Genomic DNA, 20,453 nt, shown 5'->3' with positions numbered 1-20,453 from the left:
ATCAGGTGGCCAAAGTATTGGCACTTCAGCTTCAGCATCTGTCCTTCCAATGAATATTCAGGATTGATTTTCTTTAAGTTTGACTAGTTTGATATCCTTGCAGTCCAAGGGACTCTCAAGAGTCTTCTCCATCACCACAGTTTGAAAGCATCAATTCTTCAGTGCTCAGCCCTCCTTATGGCTCAACTCTCACATCCATACATGATCACTGGAAAAACCATAGCTTTGGCTCTAAGCACCTTTGTCAGCAAAGTCATGTCTCTGCTTTTTAATAGGCTGTCTAGGTTTGTCGTAGTATTTCGTCCAAGGAGCAAGCATCTTTTAATTTTGTGGCTGCAGTCACCACTTGCAGTGATTTTGGGGCCCAAGAAAATAAAATCTGTCACTGTGTCCATTGTTTCCCCATCTATTTGCCATGAAGTGACGGGGCTGGATGCCATGATCTTAGTTTTCTGAATGTTGAATTTTAAGCCAACTTTTTCACTCTCCTTTTTCACTTTCATCAAGAGACTCGTTATTTCCTCTTTGCTTTCTGCCATAAAGATGGTGTTATGTGCATATCTGACGTTATTGATATTTCTCCTGGCAATCTTGATTCCATCTTGTGCTTTATCCAGTCCAGCATTTCATATAATATACTCTGCATATAAATTAAACAAGCACGGTAACAATATACAGCCTTGATGTACTCCTTTCCCAATTTTGAACCAGACCATTGTTCCATGTCTGATTCTAATTGTTGCTTCTTGAGCCACATACAGGTTTCTTGGGAGGCAGGTCAGGTGGTCTGGTATTCCCATCTCTTGAAGAATTTTCCACAGTTTGGTGTGATCCACACAGTCAAAGACTTTGGCTTAGTCAATGAAGCAGAAGTAAATGTTGTTCTGGAACTGTCTTGCTTTTTCTGTGACTCTGAAGATGTTGGCAATTTGATCTCTGGTTCCTCTACTTTTCTAAATCCAGCTTGTACATCTAGGAGTTCTTGGTTCACATACTGTTTAAGCTTAGCTTGGAGAATTTTGAGTATTACTTTGCTAGCGTGTGAGATGAGTATAATTGGGCAATAGTTTGAATATTCTTTAGCCTTGCGCTTCTTTGGGATTGGAATGAAAACTGACCTTTGCCAGTCCTGTGGCCACTGCTGAGTTTTGCAAACTTGACATATTGAGTGCAACACTTTCACAGCATCATCTTTTAAGATATGAAATAGCTCAACTGGAATTCCATCACCTCCACTAGCTTTGTTCATAGTAATGCTTCCTAAGGCCCACTTGACTTCATATTCCAAGATGTCTGATCTAGGTGAGTGATCACACCATTGTGGTTATCCAAGTCATTAAGATCTTTTTTGTATAGTTCTTCTGTGTATTCTTGCCACCTCTTCTTGATATCTTCTGCTTCTGTTAGGTTCATACCATTTATATCCTTTATTGTGCCCATCTTTGCATGAAATGTTCCCTTGGTATTTAATTTTCTTGAAGAGATCTCTAGTCTTTCTCATTCTATTGTTTTCCTCTATTATTTGCATTGTTCATTAGGAAGGCTTTCTTTTCTCCTGGCTATTCTTTGGAACTCTGCACTCAGATGGATATATCTTTCCTTTTCCCCTTTGCCTTTTGCTTCTCTTCTTTTCTCAGCTATTTGTAAGGCGGCCTCAGACAACCATTTTGCCTTTTTGCATTTCTTTTTCTTGGGGATGGTTTTGATCATTGTCTCCTGTTCAATGTTAGGAACCTCCATCCATAGTTCTTTAGGCACTCTGTCTATCAGATCTAATCCCTTGAATCTATTTGTCACTTCCATTGTATAATCATAAGGGATTTAATTTAGATCATACCTGAATGGTCTAGTGGTTTGCCCTACTTTCTTTAGTTTAAGTCCGAATTTGGCAATAAGAAGCCACATTCAGCTCCTGGTCTTGTTTTTGCTGACTGTATAGAGCTTTTCCATCTTTGGCTGCAAAGAATGTAATCAATCTGAATGGTATTGACCATCTGATAGAGTCATCTTTTGTGTTGTTGGAAGAGGGTGTTTGCTATGATCAGTATGGACTATGCTGTATAGTATAGTGAGTTGGATACACATATAGAAACATTCTTTTATATTCTTTTCCCTTGTGGTTTATTACATTTTATTGAATACAGTTCCCCATGTTAAACAGTAGAATCTTGTTGTTTATCCATCCTATATATATTAGTTTGCATCTACTAATCCCAAATTTCCAATCCCTCTCTCCCCACTCCCACCCCTGACAACTACAAGTCTTTTCTCTATGTCTATGATGTTTTTTTCTGTTTTGTAGATGTGTTCATTTCTCTCATATTTTAAATTCCACATAAAGAGTTATCATATTGTATTTGTCTTTTTGACTTACTTTGCCAGTCTCTAGGTCCATCCACGTTGCTGCAAATGACATTGTTTCTTTCTTTTTATTTACTCTTTTAAAAGAGTAATCTTCCTGTTAGACTTTTCTTGATATCTTTTTTCTTGCATCCTCTTTTTTCTTCACTGTTTAAATTGCTGTCTTCGCTGGCTTCTTATCTCCTTCGTGATGCATCTGTATTTTCTTCACGGTTCTTCCTTCTGTGCCCTAGCTGCCAGATACCTGCCCAGTGGCCCTGAATAAGTATGACTCAGCTTTTATCTCTTTCAGCTTATTTACTCATGAAGCTTCAATTATTATTTTTAATTTTGCCATTTCATTATTATCATTTATAATTCTGTTGTGTTTTTTACATTTGATTAAATAGTTCATGTGTTACCTTTAATACACCTACCAGTTGCTATAAATGTTTTTCCTGAACTGTCCTTCACATCCTGAATTATCCTGTGATGTGCCTGATACACTTGACAGATGAGGAAACTGAGAGTGAGAGGTTAATGTCTTGCCCATGAGTTCCCACATCAAGTTTTAAGTGGTAGATCTGGAAGTCATTCTCAGGCCTGGATCTTTCTGTTTCTTTCTCACTTCATCCATCCAAAATGCATGTACTGAGTGTGTGCCATGTGCCAGGCAGTGTGCTAGGCTCTGGCACACCCTGAAAAACTGATGCACAGTCTGGGGCCACCATGCATCACTGTTGCCACAGCCCACACTTTCCAGAACACTGTCAAGGGCCCTATGCTGGGTGAGCCCTGCTCAGGTGCTTTCACTTCCCTCTTTCATCCTTGCTTCAAGCTTCAGATTTCTAAATAAAAATTCACGAATTGCCTTTCTTTATGCAAGCTACCTGCTCTCCCCTCCAAAATGACATGCGTTTCTATCCCATTACCCCGTCTCTTTCATTCAGCACTTTCAGTATACATCCAGGCCCTCTTGGTGGAGTTCTCCTTGACAATGTTTCTTTCATCTGTCTCTACGTCCTCATCTCCTCTCTCCACCATTCTAACATCAGCTCCCACGTCCTCATTTCTTGATTTATGAAAGCCTCGAAGCTGGGTTCTGATTAGTTTTATTCTCTGCTTCAGAATTCACTAGACTCTAAGCTTCCTAAAGGCCTAGAGGGCTGCTCATTGATTCTCATTTCCGGAACACTGTCCAAGTCACACAAGAGACATTCAGATGACTACTAAAGCATCTTTGATGTTTCGATCACAGTTCTCAAACTTGATCTGGGGTTTATCTGGAGATGACAAGTAGCTTTCTTGGCAGGTTATGAGAATGTATTACATGTAGCTGTTGTCTGCATCTCAATAATATATACTATATATTTTAAACCAACTCTTATTTCTGCTTTCTTCCATTAATGTTTGCTCTCATGTAATTTTTTTTCCCATCTGCTGGCATCAGAGCAGAAATTTATGGTTAAGAACTGATAAATACTCCTTCCATTAGAGAACACAACTCTTCCAATTTTTTCTGATGCTACTATAACTCCATAGAAACACAATTTGAGAACCACTTTAGGTTACAGAGAGGTTATGAGCCATTCAGAATTTTAGATGTTCTTGGATAGGCCAGCTTCATGCCTGTCCCCAAGAGGGTTTCTCCCATTTTGCAGGAAAAAGCTACTGTGTATTTTCTGAAGCCTTGGAGTCACTGTTTGTATCTCAGGGAACTGACGGGCAGAGGATTGGTGTGCCAGTACTTTCTTCCTCGCTTTCTTGTCTCACCTGGTCCATCTCTCCATGATTCATGGTTGGGAATTCATGGTTGGGAATTCATGGTTGTCTCATTCCCAGGAGGGATATTTGTGCAGACATGGTCGACATCATTGTGACCATCAAATTCTGTTTTACCATCTCCTCCTTTTTCTCATTAGAAGTAAATTATCAGCACAGTTAGTAATACTCATGGAGTGAAAGAAATTTTTGTTCTTAAGAATATTTTGAAGATGTTAGACTTGTGGCATTTCTAAATGTGCATTATTACTTTTAGAAATCATTCATCTAGATGACCATTCAGAGGATATATATGCTTTCTTCAGAACTCAAACCAAAGCAGAATAGTAATTGTAAATAATTCTGTCCCAAAATAAATCTTTTTGTAAGTGACTTAACACTGACTACAGCTTTTTTTCCTTAAGATAGCAGGCTTCTTAATAAGGATAATAACTATAATTTAATGTATTTATTATATAATAGCATGCAAACTGATGCAGAAAATCTTGAATGTTATGTAATAGATGCCATTGGACCATAGCTCTTGATGAATCATGTTTTGGAGCTAAGCATCTGCCAGTAGTGGAGTTTTGTTTTCTGTTGTTTCTTTTTAAACTTAAAAAAATTTATTTGGAGTAGATTTGCCTTAAAGTCTTTTTTATTCAGTTGGAAACTGAGGTGCAAAACCTGGCTTTACTGTGTTACACAGCAATTGCTATAGCATTTATTTTGTTGGGTAAGTGATAGAGTGGAATTTCCAAAAGCTGTCTTCAATGAACAAATGGTATCTTTCTGTAACAACTGTATCAGATCACATTTGATCATAAAAATACTGCATCTGCACTGGGTTTGGAGGATTCAGCAGTGTATAAAATGGACAGAGTCACTGATTTTTTGGAGCTTACGTTTTAATGTGGAATTGCAAATAAGCAGCATAACTTTAGGTAGTGAGAAGTGCTATGAAGAAAATCTAAAAGCAGTGTGTTAAAGACTGAAGGAGAGGGATAATTTGGTTAGAGAGATCAGGAGGCACTCGCTGGGAGGTGACACCAGCGCTGAGCTGATGATCCATGCTAGGCAGAGTCAGCTTTGTGAAAATCTAGGGGGAAGCAAGTATGAAGGTTTGAACAAGGAATCAGCACTGTGTGTTCAAGAAACAAAAGGCCAGAGAGGCTGGAGGTTAGGGGACAAGGTGAACGTGGCAGGAGGTGGGACAGAATGACTGGCTGAGTTCAAACATTGTAATGTGTTACAGGCAGGAGGAGAAAGGGATGACAGAGGATGAGATGGCTGGATGGCATCACCGACTCTATGTGCATGAGTTTGAGTAAACTCCGGGATTTGGTGATGGACAGGGAGGCCTGGCGTGCTGCGATTCATGGGGTTGCAAAGAGTCGGACACAACTGAGCGACCGAACTGAACTGAACTGAACCGAATGTGTTACAGACCATTATAAGGAGTCTGAATTTTGTTCTTCAAAACAAAACAGTGGGATACCACTGAGGGTTTTTAATAGGGATGTGGCCAAATCTGCAACAAATGTGCATTGTTGAAAGGTTTCTTTTAAATGGCAATACTTTTTCTTTGTATCTTACAGAATAGAACAAAGGGCTGCCGTTTGGCCAAAGGAAGAAACTCAGCAGGACTTCCATGAGGTAGGTGCACTCACTGTGTTTTTTATGAAAGTGAATTAGCCAGTCATGGAATGTATTATTCTTTTTCCTAGTATTAGAAATTTCCTGGTTAAACCTTAAATATTCTTGCTCTTAAGTAAACTTATTTTACTTGCAGTGCTTTGGGTACTGTTTCCCCTTGCTCTGGAGCAATTATATTTAAAATATTATTTGCAAGACTAATCACTGTGTCTTGGGCCAAAGCCAAGTCCAGCAGTCATTTCATTACACTTCTTTCAACTTTGCTTCAGGATTGTACTACAGCTGTGAGAGTTAACATTTATAAAATTTTCTCTTAATTTTATTTTATCTTCCCCTCCTGCTTTTTCTAATCCCTTTTTCAGTCTCAAATATGATCTTGCTTACTGTTTTTCCTCGGTGCATGATACAGCTTGGTGTTGCAAAATGGTCTTCTAATAAACTTTGAGACATTGAGGCCATATTTTCCAATTCAAGTGATTTCCCACTGAACTGGACATCACAATGTTAATGTTTTTTCTAGATTTTCTTTGAAATATGTAATTTAATTCTCCCATTGGAAATCACTATAATATAATTAAGGTCCCTTTTTTTTTATGAATGCCTTCGCTTTAGTCATTGATTTGGAATACTCTAATTTCTCTTGTCTCATTGTATAATTAAGAAACAGTGGGTGTTATATCTGATTAGGATCATTTCAAAAAAGAATGTAGAGATTTGATGTTCATAAGCCAGGAAGAGAAATGATGGGCTTTAGGCAAATTGTTTGTCATTTTGTGCCATCTCTCCTCTCTCTCCAAAAAAAAAAAGGCAGTTGAACTTAGGTGATTATATTTTTCTTTAAACTGTTGAACCTGGCATAAATGAATAACTAAAGGTAAACTGGGTTCCTAATTAAACTCAGTTAAATAAATTACTGAAGCTGTGAACAGTGTCCTAAGGATAACACAGATCCCTGCTTGTTATTCTTTTGTGCATAGTGACAGGTTTCAAATTCTACAATCTCACTTGTGGTAAGAAGGGTGAAAAAAAAGTTTGAGAGAGAAGAGGCAAGAGCTTGAATCAATGAACACAGCTGTTTGCCCCACTGGGAACTAAGCAAAATGCTAGTTGTAAAGAAGCACCTATTTGTCTTGACATAAGTAAATAGAAAGATGAAGTGATTGTTAAGAGTCAACTTGTGATAGATTTCAAGTTTATGGGAGAAACTCTGATTTGTGAGCTGGAGCCCCATGAGAATGCTAAGATTACTTGAGCAATTCTCAGATCACAATTGCACAAAGCTCTGTATGAAAATCTGTTTTTCTATATTCCTTCACTCTATTGTGTTTGCACGTTACATGAAATGTGCCAGTTCACTCCCCTGAGAGTACACGGGTACAAGAGTGCTGAATGAAGACAGGCCTCTGAAAGAGCAGTCAGTACCCAATGTGGGCTCTTGCATGAGAAAACTGGTGCTGCTGATCCAGACTTTATAACAGAGTGTGCTCAGGTGGAATTGTTCCAGTAAGGGAGTAAATCATATGTGCAGATCATGTTGTAATTATGATTTAGGGGCTGAAGGAAACCCGAGGAACACACACTGAGGAAACTTGAACAGAAGCAGCAAATGGTCCAAAGCCATGCCAGGAGAACTGACTCATTCAAACTCATTGATGGAGACATCCTATAGAATGAGAACGTGTTAAACTTGATCTTCCCTAGCTTTTCTTAATCTTAGAGACTGCCAAACTCTCTTATGGAAGAACCCCATAATAATATTTCTTTTGGCAACATAGTCTTATCCATAAGACATACAGGTGGGAGATACTACTTTAGTATTTTTAATGCAAATAGAAAATACATATAGAAAAGTGTACGTATTGTAAGTGTACAGCTTGATGAATACTCACAAAGTGTGTAACCAGTGTCAAGAAACAGAACATCGTTAGCATCTCAGGCACCCTTATTTAATTCTTTCCAATCACTCTTCCCCTAGAACAATAACTGTTCTTTGGACTTAAGTAGATTTGTTTTGCCTTTTGTTTGTTTGTTTGGTTTTTGTTTTTGAACTGTGTATAAATGGACTGTATGTACTCTTTTGTGTCTGGTTACATTTACTCAGTAGTATGTGTGAGATTCATGTATGTTTGGTATGTAGTTTTAACTTTGATTCTCCTTGCTGTAACCCATTGTATGGTTGTTTCTAGTTTTTGACTCATGATCAGTTGCTACTAGTTGTAATTTTTTAAAAGAACTATCTTCCAGTCTCTTTGTGCATTTGATATTTTATAGGAGTATTCCTTCTATCTCTGAGTGGAAGTGTAAGGAAGAATGTTTTGTTGTATTAACTATCTTCATTGCTCTTTGCCCCTTTTGTTTAGATACTGCCCCCTCCAAAACATAGCCTTCGAGTTCTTTAAAAGAACTCACTAGTTCCATGTCTGCTCTCTTCCATTCTAACTTGTAAGTCTAAAGAAACAAAAAATCAAGTTTCTTTTCTTTTATTTATTTATTTAGTTTTCCATTTATTTTTATTAGTTGGAGGCTAATTACTTTACAATATTGTAGTGGTTTTTGCCATACATTGACATGAATCAGCCATGGATTTACATGTGTTCCCCATCCCGATCCCCCCTCCTGCCTCGCTCCCCATCCCATCCCTCTGGGTCTTTTCTTTTCTTAAGTCTTTCTTGAATTTGTTACAATACTGATTCTGTTTTATGTTTTGGTTTTTTGGCCACAAGGCATATGGGATCTTAGTTCCCCAACCAGGGATCGAACCTGTACCCCCTTGCATTGAAAGGCAAAGCCTTAACCAGTGGACAACCAGGGAAATCCCCCTAAAATGAGTTTCTTGAGGTTTGTAAGAAGCATAGTCCACAAATATTTTCCAGATGCTTTTGTGGATCCTAATGTTGTAATTTTTGGTTATAACAATTTTAAGGTGTTACTGTATTTTCTACAGAGTTCACATCTGGTATTTCATAACTACTTCCTAAGCTTCTTAATTCCACTTACTCAGATGAGGCTCCTCTGTATTTGATTCCAGAGCTAGTAGCTGACCTGAGCTCTCCTCTGTACAGTAAGGTAATACATGATGTCAAATAGCTACCTATAAGCATCCATCTGTGTGTGTATTCCTGATAGCTTCCCAGTGAACTGATAAACTAACTTTTCATTTACACTGGGATGAGTATACATTTAATTCCTGCCAGCTTCACTTTTCTTCTGCCAGTTTTAAGCTCCCAGTTTTTGACTATGGGTCTCTCAATAGGATTTGCCTCTCCACTCCATGAGCTTTGGTGTCTCTGGAACTATACTATAGGAGTTGGTTTCTGGAAAATGGATCGTGTCCATTCTGGCATTGACCTGAGCTTTCCAACTCTGCCTCTATACAACATCTAGAGATTTTATTTGTTGGGGTCCCCTGGATCCTGATTGGAAATTATCTGTCTCTATAATACATAAGAAGGTTTTATTTGTTGTGGTGTCCTGTATCTTGACTGGAAAATATTTTTGAATTGAGATCTGTTAAAGTCTAATTCACCATAATCCTTGGATTTATTTATCCTCGTCCATATAATCATTAGGCAGTCAATAGTTCAAAAAGTTGCTTGAAGGATAAAGTGAGAAAAATTACTGTTTTCCCTCTCCACATCCTACTAGTTCCCATCACTGGCTTCAGTTTCAATTAGGAAAAAAAATAACAGTATATGAAGAAAACTAATGGATCTCCCCTTCCATGAGAAAAGTTACCCTATTGGGTCTTCATATTACTTTTCTAACTCCCAAACTGCATACCATAAATCATCACATCAGCTTCTTTTCATTTTTCATTTGTGAAATTGACGCAGGTTTTGAATTGGGTTAACTCTAGGAGTGCTTTCAGTTTTAACACTCACTGTTTCTGCTTTTTTCCCCTCCTAGTGCTTATAGGATTTAGTCATAGTTTCCCATGAGGCAAATTGTTTCCCTTTTTGAGTGTATATACACATGTCTGTGTATGGGGCTCCATGTGAAGGGTTTGATTGTCTTTTTTTACCATCCATAGTTTAGCATATAGATACATTCTGGCATCAAGCCTTGCTAGACATCTAGATGGTACTTACTGTTTTGTTTGAGATGTGTGGTTCTCCCTCAAAACTGTTTTAACTTTGAGAAAATGGTCTAGCAAGAGGCTTCTTTAGGCCCTCAGTTGGCTGAATGGCATTTTTTTCTGTAGGAATAGGCAGCTCTGTTTTTCTATTGAAATACAAACCCAGTCTACAGGGTCAGGGCTTTAGATAAGAATTAACTGGTAGTTTTTCTTCTTCTAGTACGTGGGATTTTTTTCCTTGTGACTGAAAGTCAATTCAAGCTGGCTTTCCTAAACAACAGGATTTTATTACTCACACACCTAGAACTTTACGGTCAGGATAGATTCCACTCTTGGCTAGATCCAGGGATTAAAGGCTTGTCATGTAGACAGCATCTCTTTCCATTTCAACTCTACTTTCCTATATTGACTTTATCTTTAGATTGACCCCTCCCTGGGGATATGTTATTCTTACAGTTAGTAATCCCGGTGTATATTAGTTTTCTATTACTGTGTAACAAATTACCAGAAGCTTAGCAGCTTCTCTCTTTTATTAGCTCACAGTTGTGCAGATAATAAACTTGGATAGACTCCATTAGACTCTGCTCAAGCTCTCACAAAACTGAAATCACGGCACTGGCAATGATAGATTCTTGTCTGGAGGTTCTGGAGATGAGTCCATGTTCATGCTCATTCAGGTCATTGCCTTAATTTACTTCCTTGAGGTTGTAGGACTGTAGACCCCGTTTCCTTGCTGGTCAGCATCTGGGAGTAGCTCTCAGCTTCTAGAGGCTGCCTATGTTCCTTCTCACCTTGGCCTCTACATCTTTGAGCCAGCAGCACCAAATCCTTCTGTGCTCCAAATCTCTGGTGTTATATTCTACCAGCTAAAAACAACCCTCTACTTTTAAAAGGCTCACCCTGATTGGATGAGGCCCACTGAAGCAATCTCTGTATCCTAGGTCACCTGAGTTAGGACTTTAATTATATCAGCATAATCTCTTCAACATAGCACCTAAATTAGTGTTTGATTGCATAACCAGGGTACAGGAATCTTGGGAACCATCTTTAAAATTCTGCTTATAAGAAAGAGAGTCCTTTCTACTCTGTAAAGTGTCATACTTGAGTCTCATTTATCTGACTTGGGACCTGTAGCCCATTCTTGAACCAATCACTGTGATCTTGGGATGGTTATTGATTTCTAATATTCATTGAGTTTTAGTAATTTCTAAGGGGTTAGGGTAGTCTCAGAAAAGAATTAAGTGCCCATGGGCCAAAATGATTGGATGATTTTCCCATGGACAGAGAAGGAGCAAATGGTATATCTGGGGTTAAAAGCCTCAGTGGTCCCGGTACTATGCATGCATCATACTGAATTTAGTTTTTAAGCCAAATATTTTTCAGAACTTAAAGAAGACTGGAACTTAAGTAGCCACAGAGAAGTAACCATATGGTCTACAACATGGACTAGATTTGTGGACTCCAGCCCAAGGGATATATAATTGATGTTCTGGGGAAAAAAAAAAAAAAAAAAAGGTTTCTTAGGGCAGCTGTCTATCTTAATGCCTGTGCCTTTGTGCTAGAAATTACAAAGAGAAACTACTAAAGTCCAGTCCATGAGTTGTTCATTTCTTATTCTCTAGAAAAGCTCAGAATTTTGAATTGAAATGTGAGTTCATAAAACTGTATTGGTCTCTCCTAAACATCTTGTTTTTATTGTTTATTTAATAAAGTGAACATAATGAGGTTTCACAAAGAGGTGAAACTCAGTACAGGACTCCCTCTTCCTCAGCTGAAATCAGATCATCTGGCTGGAAAAAGAATTGGTTTGGGTTATCGTGTGTGGTGGCAAGATTGTCCTTGTTTTACAAAGATGTGCTTCTATTATCAGAGTAGGACCTGGATCCTCTTCTCAACAGAGGACTGCTTGGAGTGGATGGCTTCTTCTCCTATACTGAATTTCCACTGGGTAGTGTAGGACAGTGAGGGAACAGAAATATTGTTCTGGGGACAGTTAGAGCCAGCATTTAGAGTGGGTCAGGTCCCAAGGGAATAGGGCAGTGTTTCTCAAAGTCTGGACCTTGGACCTCCCACATCTAAGCACCCCTGCTCCAGACCACACAATCTTGAGTCTGTCACTGCTTGGGAGAACGCATTTTTAACAAACTCTCCAGTGATTCGTCAGCATTTTAAAATTTCTGGACCAAGGCAGCAAGGAGGCTTGAAATGGGGTGCTCGGAAGCGCCTTCCAAGCGCTGTGTAAAGGATCAGGGCAAACAAAGACAGTCTACAGCGGCACTTTCACTAATGGTTGGCTCCTGTTCTGCTCACCGTGCAGGCTTCAGCAGTGAACAATGGCGGAATGCTCCCAGCCCTTCTGGAGCTGGGAAGAGGCAGTAAACAGTAGAGAAATAAATATAATTCCATATTATAGTGAGTGTTGGGAGGGGAAAAAGCAAGGTGCTAAAAGAGAAATTGGAGGCGCCTGTTTGGATAAAGGTAATCAGAACTGGTTTAAGATTTGATGGGAATTTGACTGGGAAGGAATTACAGCTGAAGTAGGCCTGGGGAAGTAGGGGCAGGGAGCAAATAGCAAGGAAGTGTGGCGTGTGTGTGTGTGTGTGTGTGTGTGTGTGTGTTGAGGGAGCATACACAGGACACCTGGAAGCTCAGGGAACGAGTGCTTAGCAGCATGGAGATGTTCCGGGGCCCCACTGTGACGTCAGTTTTGAGCAGATCCAGTTTGATCTTGCTATAGACGATCCATGTAGAGTTCTTGGATAGATAAAGGGATGGGCGAGGGTCACTAAACCTCTTCATGGAAGTTAAAAGTAAGCTACTCTTTTTCTGCAACTGGTGAGTTGTCGACAAAAGCATCCTAAAATAGTGTTTCACCATCCAGCCTGTGTGGGTGTTCCCCATTCCCACCCAACTAAAGTGAGACCCGGTAATTGTAGAGGAAAGAAAATGAGTAGAGTATTTTCTAAAACAAGTCACATATTTTCCATTGTGTAAAAGAGAAAAATTAGCTTGTAGAAAACCACACCTAGGCTTCACAGACATCTCTCTGGTTTCTTTGGTGACCAAATGGGAGAACTGGGAAGCAGAGGTAGTCATCATTCTTTAGAGCATACATCAGCCTTTGTTCAATTTTCCTGGGGATCCTAGTGGCCCATTCAGCAAGACTTTGGATGTAAACCTAGAAAAGTCCTGGCAGGCTGGCCTTGAGGGATGGGCTGGGGACAGCCTGATAGAGAAGCCCCGGAGCAGGAGAAGGACCAGATGGAGGTAGCACTCAGCCTGACGGGGTTGACTGCCTGTCATTCTCCTCTAGGGCTAAAGCTTGTTCCTGCATAAAAGGTCACCGAGTCAGGCTGAATTGGAGAGTGAAACAGTGGCTTACTCACTCTGTCCCCAGGCCTGGCCTGTGGTTTCTCTCCCCCCATCACCATAACTATGACAGTAATAACTGGCATCATTGTTTTACTTGCCCATTTGTGTGTTAGCTGTCTCTACACTAGACTGGGGCCCCATGAGGAAGGGGCTGACATCAGCCTCAGGCTCTGGAGCCCAGCGCAGCTCTTTGTCCACTGAGAGCTGCCAGAGCTTGGGAGCTGCACATGTGCTGGTGCAGCTGTGGGTGGTGTGACCCCCGCGTATGCAGTGGGAGCTTCTCAGAGGCAGCTCTGTCGGGCTCAGCCCTGATGGAATTGCATGCCTCCTTTCTCCCCGTGGAGAGACACATATGTGACAGTGGCACAGATCGTTCATGGGTAAAGCCTTTCCTGTCTGGATTCTCTGGTCATCGGGGGCTGTCCCATGTGGGGCGTCTAAGTCCCCACACTCTTCCTGTGCTGAGAAACAGGCACAGTAGCAGGCAGTCCTCAGGTTAGGGGTCATTGTGGGCTAGGACGGGGCATAGCTGATGACTGTTGGCATGCAGTTTCTTGCAGTCTGCCCCCTGGTCCTCAATTCCAGCAGTTCACATTTTCCCTTCTCCTTGGATGTCTTCTTGTCCCACGAGACCTTCTTCTTCTCTCTCCTGTTCCTTTGGGCACTCTCTTCTTCCCTGTCCCATTAAATTTCCTCCTGTCTGGTGTCTGAGAGAGGAACAAACCAGCTGTGCAAATAGATCTCCTCTGATGCTCGGCATCTCTGTTGGGCCTCAGTACTAGTGAGGGAGGCGGAGGGCAGGGAAGATGGTTGGGAACCACCCATGACTGCTTCCAGCTGTAACTGGATCTCAGCATTACTCACTTTCTGGGAGACTGGAGAGGCCTCTGAATGTGACCTGACAAACCTCTCTGCAGTGAGATTCTTCACTCTTTGTTTGTGTTGTGTGAATACTTGGTTTGGTTCCACAAACACCGTCCAAGCACACACAGCTTCCATGCCTCAGCCTCAGTACATGAGCATGATGTTTTTCTGTCCTGGAAAGTTGGAAGGGAACTTACAAGTCACCTGGTCTCAAGTACTTCCTGGGCAGAATCACAGAGTGAGGCCTGGGAGGTGGAGTGATGAGTCAGGACTCAGAGCTTCAGTGGGGTCTGGCCCCCCACCACCAGTGCTCTCTGGGGCTTGGAGACACATGTATAGTAACCACAGTGGCCAGGGCTTGAGTATTTGCTGTGTGCTGGCACTGTGCAAAACTCACTCTGTGCCTTCCTCATTTCATCCTTGAAGCAGGTGCCATTGTCATTGTCATCACTGCTGCTTATTATGCACGAGGAAATTAAAGCTTAGAATAGCCAAGATTCTTGTCCAAAGTCAGCCCCACAGTATGTAGCAGACAGAGCCCCTGGTTCTGTGTGAAGGCCGTGTCCTCATCTGCTTTGTAGAATTTGTAAGAACACATAGAGTTGACGAGAGGTGCCTGGTCCCACATCCTCCCACTAAATGTAGAGAAGGACTGTTTTTCTTTTTGCTTTTTAAAACCGTGGTAAAATAGACAATGTAAAATTTCACAACTTCGCCATTTTAAGTATACAATTCAGTGGCATTAAGCACATTCATGTTTTGGGGCAGCCATCACCACCATCCATCTCCAGAACTTGATTTATCTTCCCAGCCTTCATCTCCGTACCCATTAAACACAAACCTCCTTTCCTTCCCCACCAGCCCCATGGCAGCCACCATTCTGCTTTCCAGCTCTGTGGATTTTACTGCCTAGAATGTGTGTCCTTTTTGACTGGCTCATTTCACTCAGTATAATGTTCTCAAGGTTCATTCATGTTGTGGCGTGTGTCAAAACTTTCTTCCTCTTTAAGGCTAAATAATATTTCATTGTATGTATTGTATATATCACATTTCATTTATCAGTTCATCTGCTGATGGGCACCTTGGGTTGTTTCCACCTTGTATTAATCTGCTAAAACTCTATTAGGGCTACAATTAAAATAAAAGAAGCCACAGACTCAGTGGCCAAAACATTTGTCACAGTTCTGGATGTGGGAAGTCCAAGGTGAATGTGTCAGCAAAATTGGTTTCTCCTGAAGCCTCCTCCGTGGCTTGCAGACAGCTGCCTTCTCTCTGTGTCCTCACATGGCCTTTTGTCTATGACCATGCATCCCTGGGCCTCTCTCTCTATTGTTCTAAGGGCACTGGTCAGCCTCACCCTTATGACCTTATTTCACCTCAATTGCCTCTTGAAGGCCTCATCTCCAAATGTAGTCACATTGGAGGTTAGGGCTTCAGTATATGAATTTGGGGGAGACAGTTCAGTCCATAATATATTTCTTGGTTATTATGAATAATGTTGCTATGAATGTGGATGTACAAATAGCTGTTAAGAGTCCCTGCTTTCAATATTTGGGGGATGTATACCCAGCAGTGGGCTGACTGGCTCACACAGTATTTCTGTTTGTAGAATTACCTGTTTTTAGGGATACCTGTTTGTGGAACCACCATTCTGTTTGCTGTTGCAGACAGATGGCACAGCTTGGTGGCAGTAGTACTAGTATTGTTAGTCGCTCAGTCGTGTCCAGCTCTTTGCGACCCCATAGACTGTGGCCCGCCAGGCTCCTCTGTCCATGGGATTATCCAGGTAAGAATACTAGAGTGGATTGCCATTCCCTTCTCCAGAGGATCTTCCCGACCCAGGAATTGAACCTGGGTCCCCTGCATTGCAGGGAGATTCTCTACCGTCTGAGCTACAGGGAAGGTAAGATTTGTTAATTTTCAGAGTAGTTTTCTCCTTATGAGAGGTCACTCCAATTTCCAAGGTCCTTCAGTAGAAAGCTAGACTGGAATCATGCATTTTTGCCTCCCAAATGCTTGATTACTAAAACTTTCCAGAAACCTAGTACCCTTGCTCCTTCTGTACCTCCTATTAATAACCTTGAGCCCTTGTTTCCACATGTAACTGCTGGGAAAACACCCCAGGGAGGAAGAAGAAGCTGTAAAAAATGGGCTGGCATCAGACAGATGCTTCATCTGAGCTGTGGGCCCTTGGCCGTCAGCCCCTGGGCGTGGGGGAGGTTTGTATCAGGTCTTACTCCATCTCTGAGCTGAGCAGAGGAGAGGTCCTGAGCCTGTTTGAAAGAAGTTCTGCCACTTTCAAACTAGCCAAAAGACTAGGGATTTAAGACATTCCTCCATGAGAAGCTTTTGAAAAAGCATTTATTTCTTTGGCTGCACTGGGTCTTAGTTGCTGCATAAGGGATCTTCCATCTTCTTTGTGGCAGGTTGAGATGTTTAGTTGTGGCATGCGGGATCTAGCTCCCAGACCAGGTATTGAACCTGGGCCCCCTGCATTGGGAACGAGGAGTCTCAGCCACTGGACCACCAGGGAAGTCCCTCAGTGAGCAGCTTTTTAAAACACAGCTGCGGGTTCGTATTTACTCACATCAACAGAAGGATGAGAATATGTGTGCAGAAATGGGCTAGGGTGTGAGGAGGTGTGGGGGGTTGGCATTTATGTGGGGTAAGGAATCAGGGTGTCTGGGGATGAGGGGTGGGAACAGGATATGTGAGTGGGAATTGAGGATGAGGGTGTATGTAGGGGTGTATATAAAGTAGGGTGTTGGTGTTGGGGGAATGGGGATAAAAGGACCGGGGGAGGAGGGATGAGCATGTGTATGGGTGGAGGTGGGTATTTGGTTGTAAAGTATGTGTGGAGTAGAGTGTGAAGGTAGAGACTTGGGCATGAGGGTGTAGAGGAGGGGGGTGAAGGTGTGTATAGGGTAGGGAGCTGCGGTATGTGTATAATAGAGTGCAGGGGTATATATAGGACCGGGGTGTGTGTCTGGAGTAGGAAGTGGCAGTTGATTATGAGGGTGTGTGGGGACTAAGTTATATGGAGACAGGGTGTAAGTAGGAGCATGTGTGTATATGTGTGTGTATGTGTATGTGTGTGTGTTGGGTCATAATGGGGGGGTGACCTCTGGCTCTACTTCAGGTAGCACCCCCTGCCCCCCACCGTCCTTTGCCAGAAACCTGTGGGTGGAAGGCCCTGGTCGGTGGAGGAGCTCTGAGGCCGTTGCAGGGAAGAGGGCCCAGCCAGGGACTCGGCGTGACTCACTTTCACCTGCTGGGGTCCGAGTTTGCCCAGCATCTGCATCATGGCAGGATACGTGCGTCAGTCTGTATGACTTAGCTCTTATTAAAACACGGGAAGAATTTAAAATGAGAAATGAAGCTGGGGATGGGGGAGGTTGGCTGGGAGTTATAAACGATGAATCACTTCTCCCTCAGCAATGGGGTCAGACTAAGGGACCAAGGTCATCATCTCCCTCCATCCCTGCCTTCTGTTCTGACAGCAGGCGGCTGTAGCCATTCCATGTGAGAAAAGTAACTTGAGAAGACACACGTACACTCGCACACACAGACCCCCCCCCCAGACACAGGCACACAGCCCACGTGCAGATGCAGAAAAGGGAGCCCCGAAGCACCTCCCAGCTGCCAGGCGGCCTCTGCGGCAGTAACTCTTTGTGCACTGCGGGCTGCTGCGGGCTTTGCAGAGGAGGGATGCTGGCTTTTATGAATGGTAGCTGGGGAGGGGCTATTGTCATCTGCTCTTGATGTCAGCACGGTGAATGAAACACTTGGAAAGCGTAAAGGCTCAGGCACCCCAGAAGCAGATACCTTCTCAGATTGGCCCTCTGGGTGCAGCGTCTCTTGCTGACGAAATCACCGGTCCCATGTGTCACAGATAATCAATATACGTTACATTTATATAAAACAGAAACTGAGACTGCATGTGGAGTAACGCGCCTCTGCTTCTGGCACAGCCAGTTCTGCCTGAGACCCCCTTCTGGCCGGGTGCTGGGGAAGGAAGCCGCAGACCCAGCATTGCGTTAGCATCTTAACTGAGCCAGCCCGATGTTCTGCTTTTGCTGGCAGAATTCCTTGCTGAAGCTCCAAGCCGTGGAAACTGATCTGTGCTCTGCCTTTTTGACACACCAGGAAGAAGCTGCGCAGGTGCACGGAGTCAAGGACCCAGCCCCAGTGTCCTCCCAGAGTGTACCTGCTGAAGGGGCAGGGGCCACAGGTAAGAGGCTGGGCTCGGGGTCCTCATCTGTGCTCTCAGGATAGTTTCACCCCTTGCTGCTTCCCCTGAACCTGGCTTCTGTGGGAAACACTGCCTGGTGCACTGGGGAGCTGACAGGGAGCAGGGGGAGTTAAGACGTGCTGGAATCTAGATCTTTTTCTCTAGCTGGGGACCAGAGCCCCCAGAGATGGTGTCAGGTGAAAAGGCACCCATCATAAGTGGTCTTCATTTTCCTATTTGGAGTCCTGTGATACACATGTGGCTTGTTTATATCACTGGATTTAGATCATCTGGGCTGTGTTGTGACTCTCAATATTTTTGAGGAGTTAGGGGAGTTTTAACATTGCTTGTTAGGTGATCCATAAACCCTGGGAATGTGGAGGTGAGTGATGTGGCTTCTTCTAATCCTATAGTGTCTTGTTCTGTCTCATTTTTTTTTTTTTTTAGCATTAATTTTTGTTTGGGAAAGTCTCAAACTTGGGTCTCATTTGTCTGTTAGTTTCTCTGGTTTTAATCTCGCAGATATTAGGTTGGCTAGCAAGCAGAAGGTGAACAGATGCTCCCAGGAAGACTTCAGTAGGAAAAAAAAGTAAATTAACTTGAGTAGAAATGAGATCACAGAATATCTTTTCTAACACCAGTGGGTCAGAGGTTTGCAGACTGATTTCTGCTTGGATGATAGAAATAGGTTTAGGTGAGCTTGCTTCATGGATCCTATCTCTAGGAACTGAAGGAAAAGATTTACAAAGGTAATGTATTTCAGTACCATTAGCAATAGTGGATTGAAGACCTTACTGTTTAAATCAGACCCACGTGGTCTAAGTAGGCAAAACAGTCATCTTCAGTGTTTAACTATGTATTAGTGGCTAATAATAGCTATTAGTAGTAGCCAGTATTATTGTCGAAGACTTTCTATGCCCAGGCACTGTTGTAAACTTCATAGTTATTAATTTAAACCCTTAAACCTGTGAAATAGTACTATTCATAGTAAGCACACTGAGGCTTACTGTGACCCTACTTGTAAGTGATAAATTATTTCCCTATGTATGTTGGTGGCCAGTTGGTTGTCTTGTTACGTGGTGAGCTCCTCGGCTTTGTTGGCCATTGTGTTTGGATGAGATGCAAGTAAAATTGGTCAAGAGCCAGTGCTGAGCCAATTAGGGATTTGAGTCAAATGATTAGACAATGCCCTTCTTCCACCAACCCCCTATTCCACTCTCTGTAAACAAGCAACACAGAGACACAGAGAGAAGTCTCAAGCCAAGTACAAGTTAATTTTTGAATTATCTGATGTTCAAAAGTATCTGATAAGGACCATTCAATATAATATTTGTTGCATGTTGGATGTGTGTATGTGTGTGTGTATATATATATATAATATTTTATCATGACTTTTGTGTGTAAATGTATTTTATTTTTTCCAAAGGTTGGGATTAGTTTTATATTTTCTCACTCTTGATGGACCGGATTTTGAACCAACTTATTAATACATTCTTTATAAAATAAAGATATGTACCTTGGTGGCTCAGTCGGTAAAGAATCTACCTGCAATGCAGGAGACCTGGGTTCAATCCCTAGGTCGGGAAGATCCCCTGGAGTAAGAAATGGCAACCTACCCCAGTATTCTTGCCTGGAAAATCCCATGGACAGAGGATTATAATGGCGGACTATAGTCCATGGGGTCCCAAGAGTCAGAAATGCCTTAATGACTAAACCACCACCACCACTGCATTTATGTGGAGATCGCCCATATAAAGGAGCCATCAACATGTTCCGTCTTAGGTGTCAAATAACAGGAATGGGCAGAAGCTTCCTTACAGAGGAGCCTTGTGGGCTGGATGTTGGATTTTCTAAAATGTAGGTAAATCTGAGATATCCCAGTACTTCCAAGAGAGTTTATGAAACAGAGAAGTTTCCCCTCTGTGTGTTGGTGTGTCTGTGTGGGCACACCTGTGTGTGCATACACACACACTGGGCAGGGACAGCTCCTGCAAGTTTGCAAAGATAAAACCCATCTTGATGCTTTTGGCCTTTGCAGAGCTTATGAATAAGGAGTCTCATTTAGCTAAATCTACTGCATGGAGGTCGATGCAGGGAAAGTGAAGTCCCAGCCACTGTATTGGGCCTTGACACATGCTTCCTCTAATTTTCTTT

At 42.2% G+C, this 20,453-nt stretch overlaps 1 protein-coding gene across 5 annotated transcripts in view; it reads left to right on the top strand.

Annotated features, from left to right (window-relative positions):
• FAM13C (family with sequence similarity 13 member C) overlaps positions 1–20,453 on the top strand; it is a 137,428-nt gene that overhangs the window by 77,717 nt on the left and 39,258 nt on the right. For all 5 annotated transcript variants that reach the window (XM_020907665.2, XM_020907666.2, XM_020907660.2 and 2 more), the window contains 2 exons: positions 5,700–5,757; positions 18,215–18,299. In XM_020907665.2, coding sequence (XP_020763324.2) covers positions 5,700–5,757; positions 18,215–18,299 — 143 coding nt within the window. The remainder of the gene's footprint in view (positions 1–5,699; positions 5,758–18,214; positions 18,300–20,453) is intronic.

This window comes from Odocoileus virginianus, chromosome 7 (assembly GCF_023699985.2).
Source record: "Odocoileus virginianus isolate 20LAN1187 ecotype Illinois chromosome 7, Ovbor_1.2, whole genome shotgun sequence".
Lineage (NCBI taxonomy): Eukaryota > Metazoa > Chordata > Mammalia > Artiodactyla > Cervidae > Odocoileus > Odocoileus virginianus.
The sequence above is the reverse complement of the archived record's forward strand: the minus strand, read 5'-3'. Positions and strand labels throughout refer to the sequence as shown.